Source organism: Apus apus, chromosome 23, assembly GCF_020740795.1.
Source record: "Apus apus isolate bApuApu2 chromosome 23, bApuApu2.pri.cur, whole genome shotgun sequence".
NCBI lineage: Eukaryota > Metazoa > Chordata > Aves > Apodiformes > Apodidae > Apus > Apus apus.
The window spans coordinates 5,979,512-6,004,164 of NC_067304.1; the positions used below are offsets into that span (position 1 = coordinate 5,979,512).

A 24,653-nucleotide genomic window follows, 5' to 3' on the forward strand; every position below is an offset into this window, starting at 1 on the left:
TGCTCGACATTGCATTTATGCAGCAAACAGAACACAGCAAGAGAGAAACTCCAGCATTATCTGAATTACAAAGTCATTCCATTGTCAAGGCTTTTAAGTGTCAAATTCTTTTTTAAAACCAAAGGCTGTGACATTCACTAAAGAACAGCATCATTTCAAAGTCAGGAGGGTCTATTCTTAGCACATCAGTCAAAAGGAGGAAAAAAACCCAAGAGTCTTTGGGGGGAAAAAAACCCACCCTAAACAATTTTACCAAAATGAACCTTGTCAGAAATGATCCATTTCTCTTCCATTCAGACTGACCTGGTCCTTGCAACAAGCCAGAGGACAAAATTTGATGACACAGCACCATAGATTAGGATTGCTGGATCTCCTTGCAATTAATTTGTCTTGCAGTGCCATTTTGGCAAAGAATAATTCATCTTCAAGGTGATTAAATCACTGATAGTTTGGTTTGGGAATTTTTTTTCCTTTTGAAGGAACATTTCTCCTCAGTTAGTTGAAGAATAGATGCTGATGAGTAACAGCCGCCTCCCGGGATCTTATTCATGCTATTTGAATACCTCTTCCTGCTAGACCAGTGCCTCCTCAACAGCTAAGAAGAGACAAAGTTAAGACTGAGCACATCAGAACCCAGAGGGACACCAGGGCTGTGCTGCCTTGTCCTGTTTTCTGGAATGCAGCCCCTCAGAACCCCCCTCGGGGAGGAGAAACCAGGTCTGCTCACACCCCGACTGCCAACTCTGAATATCCCATCTGTGGCTTTCCTGAAGAAGCTGAGCAAATGTCTTTGTGTTTAAATTGGATGGGGACAGAGTTTCAACTATTACTAAAACTTCCCAATTCTGAAGAAGTGATTCAATTCACTGTAGGATGGTGCTGGGACAAACGTGCTATCAAAGCAGGCTCTTAACGTCCTGACCATCTCCAGAGAGACTGTCATTAATGTGCTTCTGTCTCTTTCTTCTCCTTGGTATTCATGCAGTGATGATCATGTGAAAATTACTCACACTTCTGACTCGAGAAAACTTTCTTAGCCCAGAAATTCATCCAATATCAAGGGAATTAGAAATTCAAATCGGGGAAATTATACACTGTGTGTGTCAATACAGCAAACCTCACACAAGCTGCAATCAGCCACCCTGGCACCAAAGGTGCTGGTGCATGTTCTTGTCACCAAGTGGATCATAGTCCAACAAATAAAGGAAAAGGTGGATAAGAACAAAAACTTTGGGTTTGCTGCCTCATCTGAGAGCACAGACCCAGAATCAGTTCTGGAGCTTCTTTTTCTGTGGACCCTGGTTATGCCCAGATCTTGTTTGCTTGTTTGCCTTGCCTGGTGACCTGCAGCCCAGGCTCTGGCCCTCACTGTGGTTTTGGGCCATTTCAGGAGAACAAGGGCTTTTTCTCTAAGTCTTTGGTTATTTCTGTGGGGTTTTGTACCCTGTCCCATAAAAACCCTGCACTAGCCCTGCATGGACACCTGGCACCTCCCTCCTGCAAGTTCTTTCCAGACGCCTCCAGCCTGGGGGCAGCCTCACATGAGGCAACCCCCTCTGCAAGTCATCTGAATTCATTAAAGGAATTTAATGATCCGTCCTGCTTTCCTGCTGCCTGGCTGCTGACTGAAGGGTGGGTGGTGCCCAGTGCACTGCCATTATGGTATCTTTAGCTTTTTTAGTCTATATTAAGTTGTATGACTTGTCAGATAAACAGCTCTCCCTCAAAAACACCTGCTGAAATGATTGCAGCTGGGAGTTGCACATGTACAATGCTAAACCTGATGCAGGGGTGTGTACAGCCCAGCAGTGAGTTACAGAGACTGCAGCTCATTCTGACATGATTCTGTCTCTCTGCTACTCTCCTTATGTGTTTTGACTGCCAAATTTTGTGGTTTTGTAGGTCTTGTAATCTCAGCTCTCTGCTGTCAGCTCCCTGAGACGCAAGAAGCAGGCACAGCTCAGATGCTTGCCTGAAGCAGAAATAGCACATCTTTCTACTACTCTTCTCCATCAGGCCTCTTGAGTCTTGAATTTCTGGCAGACAATGTTCTACAGGGGGAAAAAAAAACCCAGACCCTTAGCCTGCAGTTGTTGTGAAAACCTGGTTCTGGTTTTGGTGTAGTTGAGCAGACTGAAATAGAGATGTAATAAATCTGTTACACTTCAACAGTGAATCAGTGCACTTGTCATGGTAGGAACTGTCCAGAGTTTGGAATGATCAGTAATCCCCTGGCTTTTTCAGAGGCTTGAGTGTATCCCCAGTGTTTTGTGTCTGGTACAGCTGGGAGGGGGTGTGTGTACCCACCGGCGAGGGGATGTTTCAGGAGGGATGTGGCAAAGGGAGGACAGCAGCCAGAAAGATCAAGAGATCCTGTTAATGACTCAAGGCTTTATGTGTATATATGTCCTTCTGCCTGGTGTGCAGCAGAGGTGAGCAGCACCAGCCCCAGGGCAGTGGGCAGCCTGGGCCATGCGGGTGGTTTTAGAGCTGCTGGTGGGTGGAGAGGGGTGGGCAGGTGCCTTCTGCAGTGCTCAGGATTGTCCCTGGTGTCCCAGCAGCTCCCTGGCAGTGCTGAGCTGGGTGAGGAGGTGGCTGTGGCCCCACTTACCTTCTGAGCCCTCCGCTTGTCAGCCCGCTGGTTCTGGTGGTAGATGCGGCTGAAGTTGGAAACAATGACTGGAACGGGCAGAGCAATGACCAGCACCCCGCTCAGGGAGCAAATGGAGCCAAATATCTTCCCAGCAATTGTCTTGGGCACCATGTCACCATAACTAGAGGGGGGAAAAAAACACAGAAGGGAAGCCCCTCCTTCAGACAAGTGCAATGGCTCAAAAAGCCTTTTCCCGTTCCCCCAGTGCCCAGGTCAGCAACGCCCAGAGGTGGCAGGACAGGGTCCTGGGGTGCTGTCACCCCAGAGGGGACAGCTGACACCATGCTTGAGCAGAGAATTAAGCTAAAGCAAGGAAAGGTACTTCTGTTGCAGAGAGAGGAGCCTGTGCAGGCACCTGTGGAGCGTGTGCAGCTCCCGGCCCTGCTCCCTCCCTGCAGAGGAGCTCAAACCCACCTGCAGCTGAACGGCTGCTCAGCAGCAGCTTCGTGTCTTTTCGTTCCCTTGTATCCAGCTGCAAACAAGGACTGATTTATTCTTCCCCATCCAACCCCAGCAGTTTCAATGCCATCTTTTCAGTCAGAAATTTGGGGTATATTCCAACCAGAGGTGAATTCCCAGGAACATGAGACCAGCTGAAAAAGGTTTGCTTGTGTGTGACACAATCTCTGTGTTGCACCCCAAGTGATTGGACCTCTCAATTCTGACCAACCGTTGCCCGTGATTCCCCATCCCACAGCTCAGCTACTGTCCCAGGGCACTGCCTGGGCTGTTCTCTTTGCCCTCTAGAAGTGACTTCTGTGCTTTTTGCTGCAAAGGGCTGATGGGCAAACAAAAACCCATCCAGGAAGCTGGATGTGCATTGTGGGGTGTTGAGGTTGTGCAACAAAAAGCTCCCTGCAGTAGGTAGAAACAGGATTAGCTCAGCCACTGACTGAGTTTACAAGCCTCGTTTCAGTGAGCCATTTATTACATGCTTGTGTGCAAATGTATATTAATATCAATATTCACTGAAGTAACTTTCATCCGGAGGAAAGAGAAAAGCAGGCGGCCAAATAACAGATTTAAAACCAAATCTCTGATCTGGCAATGGCTTTGTGCAAAGCACTGGGGCAGGGGAGTTCCCAAAGCACCTCTGGGACTCGGGAGGACACCTTGGACTCTGTGAAATCCCACCACAAACAGGTTTATGTGACCTGGCTACACCCTGGGGTAGAAGAGAGGTCCTAGGCACTGCAGCCTGCTGAAGTTTTCACCGGACAGGGAAAGGATGCTAAAATCAACACCTGGGCCTAAGGAAGACATCCCATGTTTCAGGGTGCTTGCAATGTGGAGAGTCCCTGAGCTGCTCTCAGAGGGTGTTTGGGATTTCTGTTCTCTTCCTTGGCAAGTTCTGGTGTTTGATGCAGCAAATACTGAAAAGCAAAACTGTTTACCCTTGAGGCTTTATTTTTACCACTGATGTCTGCATGTGATATCATATAATGTCTGCTGGGCTATCACACTTGCTTAGTCTCATGCTCAGTGACAGCTTTTCTTCAGCATTTTCAGGCTTTTGGGTTTGTTTTGGTGTAAATGCTTCAGGCTTCACTAGCTAAGGCTTAATTATCCTGAGCAGAATCCTCCTTCTGCCTTCACCTGCATTAAAACCCCCCAGAATATCTCAAATCAATAAAATACTATTTATGCTTGTTAGCTTCTTAGCCTCTGCTTTATGCAGAGGTAGTTTAAAACCTCTCACTAAGTGACAAGGTCTTCTGCCTCATTTAACACTGTTCTAAAAAATATAAAATCTTTCTTTCTTTTCTCCCGCTGCGTCTTAATAAAATAAGGCTGAAGATTAATCATATGCCTCAAACGTGATCTCAGTGACCTGGAGCACTGAGAGAAAGCCCTTCAGTGTGTTGTGGGAAGTACAGTAATAAGTGTCTGGCTCAGTCTGTCTTGGAGAGTTTTATTCTTGCACACAGGCTGAGAGAGTTACCTCATTACTTGAGACTTCAGAGAAGGTGCTTTAAAACACCCTCAGGGAGGATCAAAGTGTCTTGGAGCATGGAGGGTTTTGCAGGGCAATTGTAGAGACCTTAATTTGCAGAACTGTTATGAGAGATACTGTGACGAGACGTTTTGCCCTGGCTGGATCAGCCTGCACATGAGCAAGACCAAAGCCTCGTACCCGTGGCTTCTGGGTCCGCCAGTTGCCCGTGGGCACAGCGCCCTGGAGCCGTCCCCCTGGCACATCGTGCCCTTGCAGCCCTGTTCTCTGCCTTTGCTGGGCTGACCCGTGGTGTGAGTGGTGCTGATGTGTGGAAGTGTCCTACCTGTTGCATCAGAGCTAAAACCCAGCTGGGATCTAGAGCTGCTGGCACTGAAGGAGAGGCCTCCCTGGGCCTTTGTCCGTGAGGGGGTTTGGAACGAGCCTGCAAAGCTGCAGCCGTTCTGCTCTGCTGTTGGCACCTGCAGCTGCTGCAAGTTTAATTGCTGGAGTGACTGTGTTTCTCTGGAGGTACTAATGACCACATGGCATATTTATAACAGACACAATGCCAAATAATCTCAAATATTGGATTTCAGTTAGTGCTAATTGGGCATTTGAAACCCAAAACTCTTTTCCCCAGACTGGAATGAAAGAACTCAACTTTCCCATTAATGTTTAGTAAAAGGCAACTTGTCACCTAAAAAATTTCTTCTACAGAAAGTGCATTTTAAGTAATTTATCAGTAATCTCATTAGAGCAGCAAGAAGATAGAAGAGTTAGGTAATGATTAACATTCAGAGGGTCTAATGGGATCTTTGAGCCTGTAATAAAACAACAGGAGGCTATGAATTCCTTAGACTTTGAATGTGACCTCTAGTAAAATCCTTCCAGCTTTCTGAACCTCAGCTCCCCATTTCTGAAATGGCAATTGGTAGCTTTTCCTTTGCCTCTTGGGGTAAGGAGGTGCTGGGCTCCTCAGAGCAGGGGCTGTCACAGCTGCTAAATGCACCCAACACCCAGCAGGGACCCCAGCAATGCTGGGCCACCAGCACGACTAGTGCCAAGTGGTTGTGTGGAAACCTGGAGTCAGTGCAGCCTGTGGTGTCCAGTTCAATTAAATCCTTGAACAGACAAACCATGAAAAAAAAAAAAAATCAAAATAGAAAACTACTTTAAAGTGGTTACTCTTCAGACTGGAGAAGACTGAGTGCAGGATTTCAATGTTGTTCTTTTTTTTTTTTAATTTGTATTGTGATTTCTGTGTTCTTTAAATGCAAATGGGGTCATAAGTCACTCACCCTAATTAGCAGCTATTAGCCTTGACAGCATAATGTGCTGTTGTTTTTCTGTCTGTCAGGACAGAAATTGTGATCAAGTAGAGGTCGCTGCTTCTGAGGTCTGGTTCTAGTAGCAGAAGTGTCTGGACACTGCTTAGCTCCCAGCTGGAGACAGCAATAAATAAGGTGCTGAACAGCTCATCAAGTGACTTGCTCTAAAAATAGACTCTGAGCAGCATCTCTGAGGATCCTGTCTCCCTGTGCAGCACTCACAGCCCTAGGAACAGGGAATTGCAGCCAAAAAGCTGGAAGGTCCTGTGGTACAGGACAAGGGAAGGTGCTCAGCAGTAACACCTCTCTGGGGACAGGGAAGCAGCTTTTCAGAGGACACTTCTTTTCCAGCAGCCTTTTTAAGTGCCAGCTTTCCAGCCAGTGTAAGGCAGGCACCTGGGGAGGGGCTCGTGGTCCGTAAATTGCCATCATTGCACAGCTCTTGTCTCCATGGGCTTCTCTAGATGCAGGGGAGGTAAGAGTGCAACTGAAAAATGGTAAACCCGTGGCCCAGCACCTTCCCTCTCAGCAGCAGCTGATCTGTCCTTGGACAGAGCATCAGGCCATGCCTAGTGGTGCAAAACCTTGTGGTTTTCACACACAGCCTATGAAAGCTGAAATATCTCATGCAGGGTGGGAGCAGAAGCAGTGCTGCTCCACATGGTTCAGCATTTCTGGCTCAAACTGGCCCTGGCAGCTCTTTGAGAACTTCTTTATCTCTCTAACCTTTTGCACAGCACAGTCAAAAGAAGATTTCACTCCAGCCTGTAAGCTTCTGCTTTTTGGGACAATAAGGACAGAATAATAACATGATGTAGCCTACAATAGAATATGATTTTGAAAGCCTTTTGCATGAAAGAGAGAGAATTAGGCATGGAATTAGCATGTAGCTTTCCAGGTGCAAGAGATCCTCTTTTGTACTGTAAGGAAATCACTATGCAAAGGTCTCATTTGCACAGAGGAGAAAAAAAGGTCTCAAATTCAGCTGGAATGTTTCAGTTGCATTGCCAGACTGTGTGTGTTGCATCTGACAGCTCAGAGGAGCTCCTGTCCCTCCATGTAATAGGTGCAAGTCCAATGTAATCATGCTAATGCTGCTTTGAACCTCAGTGAAATAATGAGTGTGTCACTTCCAATGAAACGATGAAAACAAAAGCGAGTGTTACTCATTCTGTCTTGGTTTTGCACATGACTAAGGAACAGGGAATTAACAGCTATGCTAAGGGGGCTGGGGACGCTCAGAGCTTTTGGTTTGGGTGTAATTCATGGTTCCTCTGCCCCAGGAGCTGTTTATCCACCCTGCTGGAATTACCCCAGGAAAAGCCACAGCTCCCTGGGGCAGCACGAGCTGCTGCTCCCCGGTGCCTTTTCCTGCCCTCTTGGGCTTTATCCTGCCGAGTGTTTGTACCCCCAGGCATGCAAAGATGCTGTTGCCTTTTCCAGCAGAGATGTTCTGCAAACACAGGCCCAGTAACCCCTCTCCAAAAGGACAGTCTGGTATGTTCATCTCAAATTTTTAAATATCCTGATGCTGTGAAGAGCAGGATGCTGATGAGTGCCTTGAGGAGCCTGACACATGAGGAGGCTTGTGGTGCCTCCTGGAAGAGTGTGTCACCAGAGCCATGGTGGCTTTAGAGCAGGAGGCCTTGAGCAGCAAACCAGCTGTGTCCAGGAGAGCACTAGCCTATTTCATGCTAGGATTCTTTTACATTAATATACCTATTTTCTGCCTTGTTTTGAGCTGGGCAGCTCCCCAGCTGTGCATTCAACTTCTGCAATATTCAGCGTGGTTTTACTCTACCCTTTTCTTTTTCCCTGGCTTATTTTTTTGGTTAATGTGTTCATGGCTGTGCTCACCCTCCCCAGATATTCTGCTGAAATTGCCTCCATCAGCCAAGCTGCAGGGATGAGAGCTGGAGATGCATATCAGGGCCAGCAGCTCCTTATCTTCAGTACTTGGATTAGTTTTGATTTTTTTTGTAAAGCTCTGGTCAGCAGATACTTAGTGGGGATTTTCTGGTAATGTTGCCTTTTGATTTTATTTTGCTTCACATATTACTGAGTTTTGTGTGATAAAAGGACTGAGAGATGTATCTGAAGCATGGTTTGATGCTGTTAGGCCCTTTTCTCATGCTGACAGAAGTGAATACGCAATGAAATGGGAAGGTAGGATGTATAACAGAGGGATTTCTGTACAGTGCAGGAATTATCTCACTGGAGCTCACTGGTTCATGTGGGGAATTTGCTAGAGCCCTGACAGGGCTGGTCAGGTGCTTTTAACACCGAGACCATGTGGTTATATCACCCGGGGTGAGAAGGTATCACTGAGGAGGTGCAACTCCTGCTGCTTCTCTACAAGTGAGAACTGGAAGGAGAGGCAGATTATTCCCTAAGGATTTGCACAGGAGGGGTCTGTGCTCCCGGGGAGCCCCTCCCAACCCTCACCAAGGCCAGGTTAAGGGATTAGATGGACTTGAGGTCACTTGTTCATTCCTGTACTTGTACAAGGAAGGTGGCCTGGCTGAAGGTCTCTGGGAGCAACTGGTATCATCAATATTCCTGCACCAAGAGCAGCACTGCCCAAAGAAATGGGAATGTTTGTGTAGACTTGGGAATAACCTGAGTAGGTTATTTAATACACTGAGGGGTGAGAATACTTAATATGTGCACACACTGGTTCCATTTATGCTCCCTAGCTTGGATCAGCTTCCCAGCCTGTAGGCAGTTAAAACAGATGGTCTGAATTTGGGTAACATTCAGACCTTGAGTTGAAGCTAAAAATGGAATTTCATTGGGAAGGAAAGTAGGTCAGAAAGCTAAAGCCCCTAGTCCTAAAATGATGAAAGGCTTCTAATCAAGTGTTTTCTATTACCATTCATTAAAAGGAGCACCAAAAAAGATATTATTAGAGGCCTTTGGAAAAGGGATTGCAATGGGAGTGAGGGCACCCCCTTTCCTGCAGGGACACCCCCTTTCCTGCAGGGACACCCCCTTTCCTGCAGGGACACCCCTGTGTCTGCAAACCTGCTTTCTCTGAGCGGTGGGGCCACCATGAGTGTCCCTTCCTGAAGCCCTGGGGGCTGGAGGGGATGCCAGCAGGATGGGAGAGTTTTTCCTCACGGGAACATAAGCAACTTTAACTTCTGCTTCAGTCCCAGGAGTGCTGAGAGGAGCCTCTTTCCACATCCTCTGTTAATACCCCTCCCACTATTAATCCTTCCCCGCTGCCACCCCCCTGGCTCGGGTCTGACATTTCGTCACCTCTGCAAATTGTGGTTCTCCCCATATCTGAGACCTTCAGCTGGTGCTTTCTCTGCTCTTCATCATTTCCAAATCTGTGCCAACTGCTGGAAACCTTCCTGCAGCACAGCCAACGGGAATTACTCAAAGTAAATGGGAAACCTGTTCAGACAGAGGCCCCAGCTCTGCACGTTGTTTCAGCCCTTGCTTAATATTGAGCACAAAATTGATTCCTGTTCACTGAGAAGATAATGTGCTTGCTCAAATATTTTCTGAAATGGTACTAAGATGAATGTTTGTGCTTTACATTTGACAAACCCAAGCTAACACACTGTCATCACTGCTCTCTCTTTGCCCCCAAACCCCTGCTAGAAATCCCATTTCTCAGGATGGAGCTTTGCTTGTGTCTCAGCTCTGCCAGCGGATGAGTTTGGAGGCAGTGTCAGAGCTCCTGTTTGCTGCCCCTGCATGGCAGATGTGAACCTGCTGCCCTGGTCCTTGGCTGTCACTGTGACAGCAGCAGGTATCAGAAGTGTAGGGACTGAAACTGGGAACATCCAGTTGGTTTGTGTATCTCAGAAATAACATGCAGGGTAATTCTCTGCTGCTTTACAGAAACAGCCCTTTACTGTCACATGCATCTCACTGAAGAAAAATAGATGTCATAAAAAAAGAAACATCTCAGGTTTCTCCATGATCACTTAATAAAGCATTAGCTAGTTTTTCACCAAAAAAAAAAAAAAGACAATTTAAACTGATGATTTACGAGTTATTCTGAGAAAGGGAGGAATTTACTTCAATGTAGAATCAATACAAGAAAAGCTGAATTTCACTTTGCAGAAAATACCTCCAGTCTTATCCCCACACCTCACTGTCTTTTATTCCCAATGTCTACTCGTTCAGCTTTTCAGGAGAAGCTCTTTTCCTTTTAGTTCTTGCAAAGCTGATCTATCTAGCAAAACCTGTTCTCAGTTTTCTCTTGCTTCATGCATCACTCAGCAGCCAGGCTGTCATCTCAGGTCTGGATCCTCAAGTCTGTCTCAGTCATGATAGATGTGGCAGAAAAAGCTTTATTAGATATATTTTTTAAAAATTTCTTTTTATTGGTTAGCCTGCTCAACGTTTTTGCTTAGACAGATCTTTCTCCAATTGACAGAATTACTTCTGATTTGAAACTTATTGAGAAGACTTAGCAGGAAACACCAAAGTTGTTGCTGAACATCCTTCTGAGTAGAAAACGACTGTAAAGAGGAAGCTTCTCAATGGACTCCAGGAGCAGGGGGTAGGGGTGGTATTTTCATGCCATTTTCTGGAGTTCTCCACACTAGAGAATTTCAAGTGAAGAGCAACTGCTTCATGTTGATGCCCCTCAACCCCCCCCCAGCAACACTGATCCCTGGAGGGCTTTGTGATCAGTTTGGTTTGAGTTGTTAAGGTGTCCCTGGAACGTCAGTCACTCTCATCTGTCTGTAGGAGCAGAGGGTGCAGCTCATCCAGAGCACACCCTGCTGGGGCTGGACAGCTGCTCTGCAGCCCCCAGCTCAGCCAGCCCCTCACCCTGGCTTTCCTCCTGCTCACCCACACTCATGATTTTAACCTCCCTGTGTTCTGCAGCAAATCAAGCACCAACAATACTCAGGAAATACTAGGAAAAAGTCCTGAGTCGTGTTGTGCCTCTGCCCATCACTGGATCCAGGCGTCTGGCGTGTGAGCAGCTGAGCTGCTCAGTATCACACACTCTTAAAAAAGTGTTGGTTTTAATGGAAAAGAAAATGTCCCAGATTAAGACATTATTTATTTCTGGCTGCATACGCTGAAGGCCTTTTAAATGATTTCATTCATTATTAATTCAAGAAGAATCCTCATATTACTTGGAGTGAAAGCTTTACACAATTACCTGCTAGTAGAATCAATTTTTTTAGCACCTTAGAGCTCTCTGTAAAATAAATCTTTTCAGAAAACACAGGCTGGAGAGGGCAGTCAGTGCATTAAGCAATTAGACTTTTCACCTAATAGCAGGGTTGAAGGCTCCCTGCCCTGTCTGAAATTCTTAACTGTGGTGTCAGCTTAAAGGAAATGCTGGGGTTTTGCTTTCATTTTATCCTCATCTGTTTCTTTTCTGTCTTTTTAAGCAGCTTGAGGGTCCATGCTGAGCCATGTCACATTCAAAATTATACACATACTGTGCATTTTAATGAGCTGCTAACACTGATTATACAAAAAGCCATCTCAGAAATATTTACTGAGTAAAAAAAAAAAAAAGCCTATGGGAATTAATTAGCTTTTTAAAAATTGGCTTTTTGAAAGCCTTCAGATTCTGGAAAAGCTGAACTTGGAATTGGACGCAGTTTCAAAAGAGCTGAAGAAGTTTGCAGGGGAAAAAGTAGCAAGTTGTAGTGGAGTATTGCACATCCCAGGCAGCATCCCTTCCCACCACAGCTGCTTGGACACCTCCTCACTGCCCCTCCTGGCTGTCCAACCTCACCTGGAGTGCAGGAGGTCAGGCTCTAGGATCCATCTTTATCTGTATTTTAGATTACCTTGGCCGTTTGTTCCTCTAATCATGTGTTAATATTAATAACACATAGATAATTTTTCTGAGTAAGAAATCAAATTCACCTACATGCTGCCAGATCTACGCCTCCAGGGAAGTGTTCTGACTCTGGAGCTGGTTGAATAATTCTGTTCTATTTCAGACTCCTCTTTCTTCAAAGACAGCCTGAAGGAGCATGCTCACCAGTATCAGTTTCTCTGGAAATGTTTGGGATTTTTGCTAGGGGAAAAAACCAAACAGGAAACTTTTAAGTGAAAGCTACAAAAGCCAATTGAAAACATGGGCTTGTTTGTGCATAGTTCAATTTCCTTTGTCTGGATTTGATTACAAATGCTGCAGATTGAACACGATCTTTCTTCTAAATTGAAAGAAAAAGAAGAATAGCCCAGCGTGAAACTCCTTGTTATTTTCTTCACCAGTGGAGTGTTTTATCATTCTGAGCAAAAATTAACTGGAGTTGTTGAAGTTTGCCAGTGATTGAGAGTGTCACCTGAAATGGTACTAGTCAAAACTTGTTTTCTCCATTTTCACTCCTCCAGAATTTGGGAAGGCAGTTTGCCAAAGTGCTTCCCGGGAGCCTGGCAGGGCTCTGCCTGTCCCACCACTGTCCTGGGACAGGGACTGGGATTGTCTCCTGTAGTGTCTGCTCAGCTGTCCATGCATCACGCCAGGAATCTCTCCTCCTCTCCCTGTGGTGTGGGGCAGGCAGGTTCTGATGGTACCACTCGTGACAGTGTCTTGTGTGCTTCATGTAAGGCCTGAACCATCTGATCTGGTTGAGCTTCAGCCTTCAGAGTCGTGTTCTAATGGGTTTGCTGCAAGATTCCATGATGTGCACAATATTCTCCTCTAGTTACACTTGGAAAGTTGATTTTGAACTTGTGACCTTGGAAATGTGTCTCTCTCAAACAACAGAGCAGACAGGTTGAGATGGAAATTAACTTGCTAATAAGAATAACTAGTACACCAAAGGGACAATCACCAAAATCACACCCTGCTTGTTTCCTTAAGTGTGTTTAAGTATTGCATGAATAGCAACAGGTTATAAGAATAAATCATTGGTGCTCTGCACCTTGGGATGTAGCTGGAAGATGGTTCTTGTCTCTCTGGGTCCTTCTCCTTATGTACACTCCTAAGTATTTCAGGAAAAACAAAAGATTGGGTTGCCTGGTCCATTTTCTGTCATCACTTCTACTACTCAGTGAAATTACAATTTTGCGGTTTCTACCAGTAAATCTTTTGTCTAGTCCTAAATCCTCTGTCTAGCCCTTCCCATCCCTTGCAGAGTTGGTGAATTCACAGCTTCCCTGTCAGCAGGTTCTATTTTCTAATTTCTGTCTTGGAAGGTTTTTCTCCATTGGTTGCACAATCTGAGATGCAAAGCATCACCTGTCACTTCGTACCCTCATCTGCTGTGAAGAAGCCTCCTTCCTTTCCAGCCGAGTACAGGTAGTTACAGCACATTGTGTTTTCCCCTCTCTTTATTTTCCCTAAGACGTTACAGGGAGATGCCTGGAGAGAACTGAGCATTTCTGAATTTGTTACTTGTGATATCTTTTTCCTCCCAAAAGCTGAGCTTTTCCCTGTAGATACGACACTTGGAACACTGAGTCTGAGTTGATGCCTTCATACAAACACTTGACTAGGAATTCATTTTCTTGCAATTACTGATTCACCCTCCTTCCTCCAGGTACAGCCACTGCAGTAACATTGGGGGAATTTGTCTGTGGGAGTGACACGCAGCAGGCTCATTTCCCAAGGTGATTTTGGAACAAACAAGCAAACAAAACTAAGCCAAAACAAAACGTAAACCCCCCAAACTAAACAAGCAGGACCCCAGATCTGCAGCGTGTGTTTTTATACTTGTCTTTCCCACAGAAACAGGAGAGATGTCAGGACTCAACTGTCTCTCAGAGTTCTGCAGAGCCGTGCAGGATGCCATTTGGACCTGTCACTTTTCATATTGTGACTGGCAAGGAAGCTGCTGAACCTTTCCCTGCAGCTTGGCACGACAGCTGTAAGAGCCACACGCAGGGAGTCAGTTACAAACAGTTCTTACCAGCTTGGCCGGGGAATCAGGTGGGGAAAACAACACAGTGCAGGTTTGTGCCTTTGGATGGGTTTTTTTGGTAGATCTTTCATTAATGGGAGACCAACCAGATTTTTAACTCATCCTGGTTTAAGAAAATCTGTGTCTGACCTTTAAGCCAACTGGACTCAGCACACGGATTTCCTTTGGCTTCTGCACATTTTAAGCTACATTTTGCTCCTTTTGTATTCACAGGGCAGTTAAACCCCTGTAAATATAAACCAGCAGCAGTGAGATTTCAGCCCTCTTCTATCCAGTGCTGGATCAAAAATATCTTCTAAAAATATCTCACAGTTGCACATTTCTTAGGGGTATAAACCTTTGTTTTCTATTGAGGGAGACAGGCTGGAGGGATGGAAGGCATCCCCAGACTGCTGAGCTGCTCCAGTTCAGGAGAGCTGTACCACAGCTAATGTGTTTTTAGAGTTACTTCAAATCCAGCAAAGCAAACTGAGAAGCTACACAATTAAAGTAGGGCTGGACAAGTGTGGCTGAGTATGGAGATGTGGGTATGATAAGCCTAATTAGTAAATCTGGGTGTAAATCTGGGTGTCATGTGAACGAAGCCGTGTTTCGGTTTCGCCGTGTGCTGCTGTGGACCTTTCACCACAGCAAAAATGAATTCATTCACTGAACCCACAGCACTTTGTTTTCATCCTGTAGAGGTATCCAGGGAGCAGTTCTCCTTCCAGAGCTGCCCCATTCGGGACAGCCTGTGGGTTGGCTCCTGCCTGCCCCGTACTCATCCCTTGCACTGCCAGGACCCCAGCGGTGCAGCCCGGCTGCGGGAGGTTGTGTTGGCAGGGAACTTCTGTTGCTGTTTTTCTTTTTAAAATGAAATAATTTCACTGTTAAATGGGTGGGTTTAGATTTCAGTGAAACCAGAATTTTCCCACTAAAAAAAAGCCTGATTCCCACAGTTACACTTAGAAATTGTCCCTCCCACAGTAACATTGTCCCCTGAAAACTTCCCTGCCCTTCGGTGCGGGTGTGAAAGGTTTCATGTTACCTCAGGAAAGTGATGTTAGAACCCTAAATGACTTCACAGAGCTCACATACATCCTGATAGGGATGAGGCTGCTTGGTTCAGAACCTCCTTGTTTGGATTTATGTTCATGAGCTGGTCAGGTTTTGCAATATTAATTTTATTTATTTGGTAAAATTGTTGTGCTTTGAACAGGAAAACTCCTGGTCCTCATCTTCTCTCTGTGCTGCCCCCATCACATCTGTAATACCAGAACAGCCAAAGTTCCTTACCTCCCTAATGAAACAGGCTGCTTAAGCACTAAGCCCTGGTAATCCAGTTTGTGTTTTCGTAACAGTAAATATAATAGGAAGATGTGCACAGCTTGTGCTTGATGTAAGCAGTGAGATCACTGCAGTGCTCCAAAATCCTTTTATTTTAAGATTTATTTAGTTGATAAACTTCACATGTTTGTCCTCCATTTATCATTTCTAGCATGGGCTTTAACCCCAAGCCACCTCCCCATACCTCCTACACACCAGTTCAAGCCTCCGTTTGCCTGGAGATTTGCTGGCACAGGAGGCACAGAGATGTCCCCTGCAGAGTGCTGAAGCAATGGGCAGGTGCTCTCAGGGATGTGACTTTTGGCTCTTTCTGTGGCCTTGGGCAGCCTAAGCAAGCCCTTTTCTCCCCAGTTACCCTTGCCTAAAAGAGAGAGTTATTCTTTCCTTCCCCCTAATCCCTAGTGTTTTCATTTGGCCTTTATATCAGGGACTTTGCTCTTTGCACTGATGTCCAGTATGTATTTTCATAATCATTATTTACAGTTTGATTAAGTGTTCTTATTATTCAGTAGATGACATTAATAATATCAACATGCCATTTTATACACTATTTAAGATAAGAATTTCCAATTGGACATCAATGAGAACATCTTCCTAAAAATCAATGACCCAAATGTCCGTTCTCATGTAGGGAGCATCTTTACTTCTCAGTGCTGACATGAGATGCTGAGGTGATCTGTCTGTCCATGGCCTGTGCAGAGCTCTGTGGTGCTCTGCTCAGCTGTTGGGAGGGGATGACTCCTGTCTGCACCAGGATGGTTTAGGTGTAAAACACAAGTCTGGAGGTGGAAGGCTCCATCTCCCCTGAACAGACCCCTCCTGAGGGTGTCTGTGTCCTGCCTCTGCAGCCCTTACCCAAGGCACTGCATCACTTAGAAAGGGTTGCTCCTTCTCAAGGTGACTGAGCAATTCCCTGCTGGAGTGGGTCTGTTCAGAATGTACCATTATCTGTTAGCCAGAGCTGGGTCAGGGAGAGAGCCTGGATTCTATTCCTGGTCTCGTGGTGACTTACCCTGCTGGAAACTGCACCGCAGGTTGTCCTGGCAAGGTGAGAGCCAGTGCACCCAGTGCTGGGTGCCAGGGAAAACACAGGTCTGAGTGCTGATCTCCTTGGTCTGTAATAAAGCTGTGTGCATTGCACATGATATGGAACATTTGCACTTTTAAATTGCAGAGGAATTTAGGGCTCTGTTTGGTGAGTTTAAAATGTTGTGTTGATCTTGGAAGTTTTTATGCATATATATACATGGATATATCTCCTGTATCTAATGTAGCCTGGGGTATAATCAGTGAAAAATTGCAGGGTAACCCACCACCTGAAAGCATTCTAGTGGGAAAATAGGCAGCACCTGCAGGAATTCAGATTAAAGATGTTAAAAATATATCCTTTCATCAGTGCTTTCTTCCTCATTAAATGTGGGGTTTGCTCTTAAGTATTCACCAAATAAAAAGGGAGAAATAGGTAAAAGTTAACACTATACAGTTAAGCTCCCTTGGATTTCCCCAGAAGTTTCACCTTAGCTTAATTTAATATCCCCTCAATTCTCCCAAGCCATCTGTTTGGCTGAGATGCAGAACAAGTGTGAGCAGTTGGAGGTATTTATCACACCAGCCTCAGAGTGACAAGAGCTCCCAGGAAGCAGGTTTGCTCACTGACCCTGCAGGGCAGCTCCCTCTTCAAGAAGTCCTTCACCAGGCAGCAGAGCTGTTTGTAGCTGTCCTGAGAGACTCTCTTGAAATAATTCACCAAAGCAGGTAAAGCCTGTGCTAAATGATGAGCTGATACCAGTCTCCTGGAGTTGGTGAGCTGGGCTGGGCAGTGTGGGATCAAGTTCTGCACCAGTGCTTGGCTGGGTAGGGGTCTGGGGGCTGCTGGTTGGAGCCCATTGCTGGGCTGAGCAGGAGAGCAGGGCAAGGGGAGGTTCCTCAGCCCCTGCTGCTGCCCTGCTGGCACCTGAGCTCTGTCCTGGTGCCAGGGCAGCCTGCTGGGGTCTGCCTCACACCTCGGGGGCAGCGCTGGGTCCAGACAGGAGGCAGGAGCTTTGTCACAGGGTCCTGTGCTCCTGCAGGGCCCCGAGTGTCTGTTCAGGTTCATGGTCTTGGACTAAGGCTTAGATGAGAGGAGAACATTGAGAAGACACGGAAGGTGTCCCCGTTCTCCAGCCAATCTCTGTTGCTGGGAGCTGAGCTGTTCTGTCCCCAGCTGGGGGATGGAAGCCAGAGCCCTGGGTGTGCAGCCAAGCTCACTGCACCTGAGGTGGCTGCAGTGGAAGAAGTGAGCAGCTGGTGGGGACATCTCCCTTAGACCCAAGATTTTCTCCCCAAGACCTGGGGCTGTTTGGTGGTCCCTGTTCTGCAGGGGCATTCTCAGAGCACAAGGCCTGGGTATCTGGTGCTATTGGGGCATCCAAGTGGGACCCAAACTCTTCTGCAGCTCTTCCCATGTGAAAGCAAAGAACAAGGATTTATTTAAATAAAGGAGCTGTAAAATCTGTTCTTTCAGCTGCTGCACTGCAGCTTGGTTACATGTAAGGGAATCTTTGATTTCTGGAGTTGTGAAAAGTTATACCCAAGTCCTTGTTTCTTAATTGATTACACTCCAGTTCTTGTTTTAAAGAACTTGATTGCTCTTCAAATCCATCTGTGAAGAGATGTGCTAGCTGTATACCAACAAGTGATTTTTGAAGTGCAAAAGCAGAAAGAATTGTAATTCATTTGCAACTGTAATATGTGCACATCTTGGGGCTGAAAGTATTTTATATTGCTATTTTGGACTTACTTGAAAAGAGCTTGATGCTTGTGTCATTTTATGTAAATCGGCTCCGTCTGTCACTGCCTATTGTACCTAAAGGGCTTTAGGCATTTTATTTAGAAATGCACAAGGCTGTTTCTACTGAAATAACCAGTGTACCCACGTCCATGGCATAATGTGTTCTATAATCATAGCACAATTAACCACAGATAGAAATTGGAGGAAGATTTTTACAGCTGTCCAAAGATATGATGGAATCGCTTATATTTTAAAAGCAGAACCCTTCTTCAGTCCTGAAGTATTTAACTGTGTGTAGAATATGAACTTGGGAGCAGCCATGAACAGGTGAAGGTGGCAGATGCCCCAGCACAACTGGGTGGCTCCCAGGACCTCTGTGATGCTGCTGCCCAGCAGGGACTGTCCTCTGAAGGACAGGACCCTGGGAGACAGGTTTCAAGGTATCAAACTCCCAAAGATCACACAGAGAACATGCAGACTGTGCAAAGGGGCAAAGCTAGGTATGGAAAAATCTTTTATCAATAGTATTTTTTTCTCTTTTCCTATTTCTAAGTCAGTAACTCTAACAGCATGTTATGGAAAATTATTTTCTTGTCTGGAGAGGCACAGCATTAGGTGTTGTAGGTGGTTACAGAGTGATTACAGGTGGCCTATTGCTCTGCCCCACCAGCAACACTGGATTCCCCATCAGTCCTAGGCCTCTTAGTCAATAGACACATGGACCTGGAAAAGAACACACTGCCAGAGATAATTACAGCTGCTAGATCTATATGTACAAGTCTAAATATTCTGGTGAGATCCATATGATAAAGTTAGAACTGTTACCCCCTGGGCTGTGCTTGGTTGTGAACTAGGGATATAAAACCTGGCAGAAGAACCTTTTTTCCTACTTCACTGTGGTTTTCAAATTGTTATTAATAAAACATAGTGCTGTCTATGTCTTGATGCAGAGAGACCTTAGTCTTAGTACATGCCCTTCCCATTTATTATTTATACAGGCATTTAACAGCTCTAACATGTTTTAACAGAAACACCAGGCAGTTTTTTGCTAACCAAAATTAGCAGCAAATAATATTTGATACTTCTAAAGTTTTCCAGAGGGGTTTTTTAATGCATATGTAATCTAATGTGAATAATACCCTGACTTTGTGGCTCATGGGAGAAATGACATTGCATGTGTTGTGTTTTGCTTCACTTCAATGGTTTTACCTCTTGCCTTTTATTTCCAAGCTAGATGTGCTGTTTGAATCAGGGTATTTTAAATATCTCTGTGTGTGTGTGTATATATATATGGGTGCTAATTTAATTTATATACGCAGCAGGGGTTGAGTAAGAGGTGAAGAGCTTAATTGTGCCTTCTTATTAACATCTGGGAAGAGTTCACTGCCTTTCCTTGCCTGTTCTCCTTTCCTGATGCTCCTGTGAATGTGGAGGCTTCTGCCTCCTCCCAGGCTGCTCCTGCAAGTGCTTGTGCAAGTTCAGAGTTTTAGCAGAAGCTTCCAAAGCCAGGAGATAACCAGCAGGACCCAGACTCTCCTGGGAACTTTCCCTGAGCACAGGTGTAGGCAGGGCAGCAGGGCTGAGTGGGGAAGGTCACACTGCCCCAGGAGGTTGTTTAAAACCAGTCAGAAAGGTGACCAGCTTCAACAAGTCAGACACAGAGATTTTGACTTACATCTCTGGTACCCTTGAAAACAATGACAAACCTCATGTTTAGTCCTGTAATAACTGAAAATAATCAGTAAGATCCCAGGTTCTGAGAATAAGGAGAAGAAGCTCTATCAAGAATTTAAAGAATAAAGCATTGATCCTGCACTACTGAAGTGAAGGGAATTTTATGGTTGACTTTGAGGGAAGCAAAACCAAGTCTTTGAACTAGATCATTCCTAATTTTCATAGCACTGTGAAAACTATCTCAAGCTCATGTGAAAATAAATTAGTATTATCTCCACTCCCAGGGAACTGAAGTTGGAGAGTGATGTGAACCTTTCTGAAAGTCAAATGGGAAACTGGGGAGGGAGCTGGGAACCCGACTGAAACTCCTCAAACTTCAGACTGGTGGAAGGACACACAGATGCTAGAGAGGGAAACTGACTTTTTGTTGCATTTTCCAAACATAAGAATTCATATGAGTCTGAACCTCCTTTTCCAACTTCTTTCTGATGGTGTAGGTTAAAAACTTGGAAGTAGGTTACCAAGGACTCGAGTGCTGAAGAGCAAACATTCCTCTGGTGACTGGCTGGTGGCCTAGTTCTTGGGCAGCAAAGTCAGAGGAGACAGAACGTTTTGAATCACACTAAACAAATGCTGGAGGCACTTTTAGGAGAGGTCCAGGGAGATATGCAAAGAAAAGGGACTGTTAGTTCTTTAGGAAGAGCTGGTTCTGAGCTGCTGAACAGGTCCCCTGGAGGAGAGGGGTGGAGGGCAGGGGGTCAGGACACAGGCAGACCCAGCTCCCCTGGGCCCCACAACTTGCTCCAGGTCTGGCACAAGGCAGGTTGCACCTGAAACATCCTCAAGTGCCTTTTCTCCATCACCTTCTCCCCTGGAACACGGGATCACTGCTGACCCTGACTTAGTGTGGTTCTTTAAGTTCATTATGTATTTTGATGAATATTTGATTAGACATTGCATTTAATTCTCAACTGAATTAAAAAAAAAAAAAGAAAAACCACAAACAAACAGTCAAAAAAACCCCTCTCAGCTGTTAAGTGCTGTCTCTGGTAACTAGAAACAGATTTCAGTGGTTTTAAGGTGCAAAGACTGCTCCTGAAATGCCCTTTCCTGGGTTGCTCAGCTCTGTTAGGTTAGGACCACAGAAGCCCACTTTGTATAGGAGAGGGAAGGGATGTAGCCCCTTGTATTTGAAGATTTTATGAAGTAATTTTGCTGGTTAAAAGCTAAATTTTGTGGTGTTTCTATTTTTTATTAAATATTAATTGCAGAAGATGGCTATGGGAATGACTGCTCAGATCATTTACTCCATACAGATGACCTTAATGTTGAATTAGTTCTCTCCTGCTCACACTGCCCTTCAACCCCATCTGGGCACTGACCTGCCTGGCAGGCTGTTCCACTCTCCATGAGAAAGGTGCCTGGCTCCTGCTCCTCTTGAATGTTTATGAATGTTCCTTTGCTGGGGATGCTGCAGGACAGGGAGCTGGTGATTCTGGTGCTAGGAAGCTTCTCTGTCAGTTCTTTCTGTACAAACAGCCTGGTCATTCTTGCAGGGGTTTTGAGAGGCAGGTGTGTGCTTCACAGGGACAACAGGGGCAACAGTCTCTCCTGAAGTTGAAAAGCAAACCCACCTCTTGTGCTCTTCTAGTGGAACATAAGCATGGTTTGAGAATTCTTTTTTTTTTTTTTTCCCAACCATTTTAATTCATTTCTTTAATGCTGATAAGCAGCTTCGTGCAGCGTGAAATTTTCTACCATGACTCTGAGTTGCCTGAGAATTGAGGTATAAAAATGAACCATCAGCCAACAGGAAAATGTGTGTTCATGTGCTGAAAGTCTTAAAAGTATTAGGTTCATTTGCAAAATTCTCTTTTTGACTAAGAGATGTGATTCTGCTTCTGTTCATGCACGATGTCACAAGCACTCCTTTGGTTAAAGATTGTGATGTTAATTCAAATGGAAAGTGAAGGGGGGAAAGGCAAGTGTGAAACAATCTGTTTCAGTGGCTTGTCTGGAGCACACCAGAGAGCAGAGGCTTGCACCAAAGGGGAGGGTTTGGCTTTGCACTTTACATGACTTGAGTTGCTTTGGCACACCAGGCTCCTGGTTCTGGTGCTCTGCTGCTGAAATATGTGGCCTTTGGTGAAAAAAAACAAAACAACCCCAAACTTAACAACCCCAAACTGTTACTTCCAAGGACCAAGAGATGTAGTGACAGGAAGCTTGGACATGCTCTGGTTGCTGGAGGGTGTGATGGCCTCCTGGGCAAGGCTGGTGTTCTTGGTGCCTGCTCTGGGTTTGTGGGCATCTGCCCATCACTGAGGAGTGTGCAGGTCCTGCTGGGCCCAGCAGATCCTTGTCTGGAGAGCAGAAGACCCCCGTGGTGCTTCTGTTGGCTCTGGTGGGTGTCACTGCAGAGCAGAGGAGGGGGTGGGAGAAAGGGGAAGGCTTGGGAGCTGTTCTTGGGAAGGCTGGGTTTCCCCTCTGGGGTGACAGTCACCCCCTTCCCTGCTGCTTGGGGTAACTCCAGCTGAGGCCCTATTGCTGTGTCGCTTCCGTTTGGGGATTTAACACGTGGATAAAGTCCCTTAAGCTGCTCCTGAGGATTTGGAGATTTTTGTAAAGCTCAAATGCACAAAGCAGCCTCTGAGCTGAGGCTGCTGGATGGATCAATGAAACTGCATTTAACTTCTTAAGCAAAATCTGCCATGTTCCTTCTCTTGCATCCTCTCCTGGAATTTCTATTTAATATTTAATAATACTCATGTTGCTCTCACTGTTGTTTCCAAACAACAATCTCCTTAAAGCAGGCAAAAATCCTTAAGAAAAAAAAGCAATGAGCTGTTTAAGTGTGTTTCCTAGGCCTCTCCCTATCTCTGCCCTCCAGCTATAGTGAGTCTATTATAATTCAAATCTAAACATAAACCAGCCAAAATTCTTCAGCTGGAAAGTTAGACATTTCTATGCTAATAAGCCTAACAGAAGGGCTGTGGAAGCAGCCGATGCAAAGTGACCCAGTAATTCTCTCATCTCCATGATTTACAGCCCTGGTAACTTTTGATCCAAAATATCATCTGGTTCTCAAGTGCTGTAGGAGTTTCCCTGCCCCCAGGCTGCTGTTCTTGCTTTGAACAAAACCACAGGAGTGCTCCAGGCCTGGCTGGGCTGTCCCCCCATGCCCAGCCAGGGGGTTTATCTGTTCAGCGCCCAGGAGATCTGAATGTTACTGATCTGGTTGGACACAGTCTAGGCCAACAGCTCCCCTGCTGTAACATTTGGAGACCTCAACATCTTGGCTTTTGGGGTTTTTTTAATCAGTGCAGTGGCGTCGAGCACGGAGCACGAACAAACTGGACCCAGTCATTTCCTGCTGCCTGCTCTTTGCTGGGGAAACAATACATGGGCTAATAGCAGAACACCTGCATCTTAGAGCAGGTGTCACAAATCATGCTGTAAAGATGCCTGGTGCCTTGCCCCCCAGCTCCTGTGCTCCCCCTGGCTGTGCTGCTCAGGCCCCAGCAGCCCAGCTGGGGGAACTGCCCCGAGGGGTGGGTACCCAGCTCTGCCCACCCCCAGGGGCTGGGATTTACCTCAGTTGTGCACAAAACCTGTACTGAGCCGGTGCAGGGTAGGGCTGTACCCCAAAATTAAGAGACCTAAAAATGCAGCTTGCTTGAGAGAGTAAATACATCCTGAGCAACTTCCCTGGGGAGCTGTCCTGGCACAGGACCAGAAACAGCATCTTGGGATGGGCAGGGTGTCAGGGAAGGGCAGTGTGAGAGCAGCTCCAGCTGCTTTGTGTTCTCCAGGTAATGGGAAATCTTCACTTTCTTACGTGCAGATCCTAACCAGCTTACAAAATTATATCAACGACTTTATGAATGGATATGAAAAGTAAATTTGATTATTCCTCAGCCATGCGTTGCTGTCTATAATTGCATAGATTTGGACTTTAATTAGTCAGATTACTTCCTCAGTTCAGAGTTGAACAAGACAATAACAATAAAATGCTAAATGTCCCCTTATCAAATCCAAACCACAGCTCTGGGTCCTAGGATTCCAGACTCTTGAGGTTGGAATTAGACCCTGGATTTAACATTGCAATTAGGTCACATTTAATTCATGTGTTTGTGTTCTGGATTTGTTCTGTTCTTGTGGCCTTGGTGTATTTGTACACAAGCTGGTTTTGTACAGCAGGAAGAAGTACCCTTGGCTGAAATGTGTATGTGCAGTTTGTGCCCTTAGTGAGGGTTCTGCTCCTGTTACAATCTGCTCAGGCATAAGGGTTTGAACCGCAGGTGCTTCATAAACAAACACTAAAGACCAATGAACACATTCTACAAATCACAGTCTAAAATTAAATTTCCAGTGTCTAGAGAAAAAAGGCTGCAGGAAGCTAAAAAAAGATCTGAATCTAATGCTGAACATGACTATACTAGCAAGTCATCCTTCAATAATCTTCATAATTTAAGAACCAATACCTGGAAAAAAGGCTCAGCAGGCTCTGCTCTGCCCTCAGCCTGCAGCCTGATGCCCCGTGTGTGTGTCAGCCCCTCCACTGCTCCTGCTGTTCAGTTCTGCTTCACAGCTGAGTAATATTCCTTGTGCAAAGTAATGCTGGGCTGCTTGACTGAGTACTTCCAACCATCTAAATCTTGGGGTAATTATTTTAATAAACATGAATTGTGGGACTCCTGCCTAGATGTGTAATAGGAATCTAATCTATAATACAGATGGAAAGCAGTGCAGCTGCACCGTGTGCACTGTGTTAATTAAGTATACACTAAACATATGGCAACACACCTCCAGACCAACAGGCACAGCTCTCTCCTGGATGCAATTAGTTCTTGTGCATGCATAAAGAATCAGTCATACACCAAAAAATGCCTGTCATAACCTCTGACTGATAAAATTACAACTGCTCAACTACTTCACTTCCATTGCAGCAATGTTTATCTACTCATTGTAGCACTGGTCAAGTTTGGTTGGCAAAATAAAATTAAAAAAACACCTTTCTCCTGTTTCTGACTTCTTTGGTTCCCACAGTGGAGCTTTGCCTCTGAGGAACCAGAGGAGAGGTTCAGAAAAATAAACCCCA

The 24,653-nt window shown here is 45.5% G+C and overlaps 1 protein-coding gene across 4 annotated transcripts in view; it reads right to left on the reverse strand.

Moving 5' to 3' along the window:
• Window positions 1–24,653, reverse strand: part of KCND3 (potassium voltage-gated channel subfamily D member 3) — a 101,794-nt gene that overhangs the window by 22,897 nt on the left and 54,244 nt on the right. For all 4 annotated transcript variants that reach the window (XM_051638794.1, XM_051638795.1, XM_051638793.1 and 1 more), the window contains exon 3: window positions 2,612–2,774. In XM_051638794.1, coding sequence (XP_051494754.1) covers window positions 2,612–2,774 — 163 coding nt within the window. The remainder of the gene's footprint in view (window positions 1–2,611; window positions 2,775–24,653) is intronic.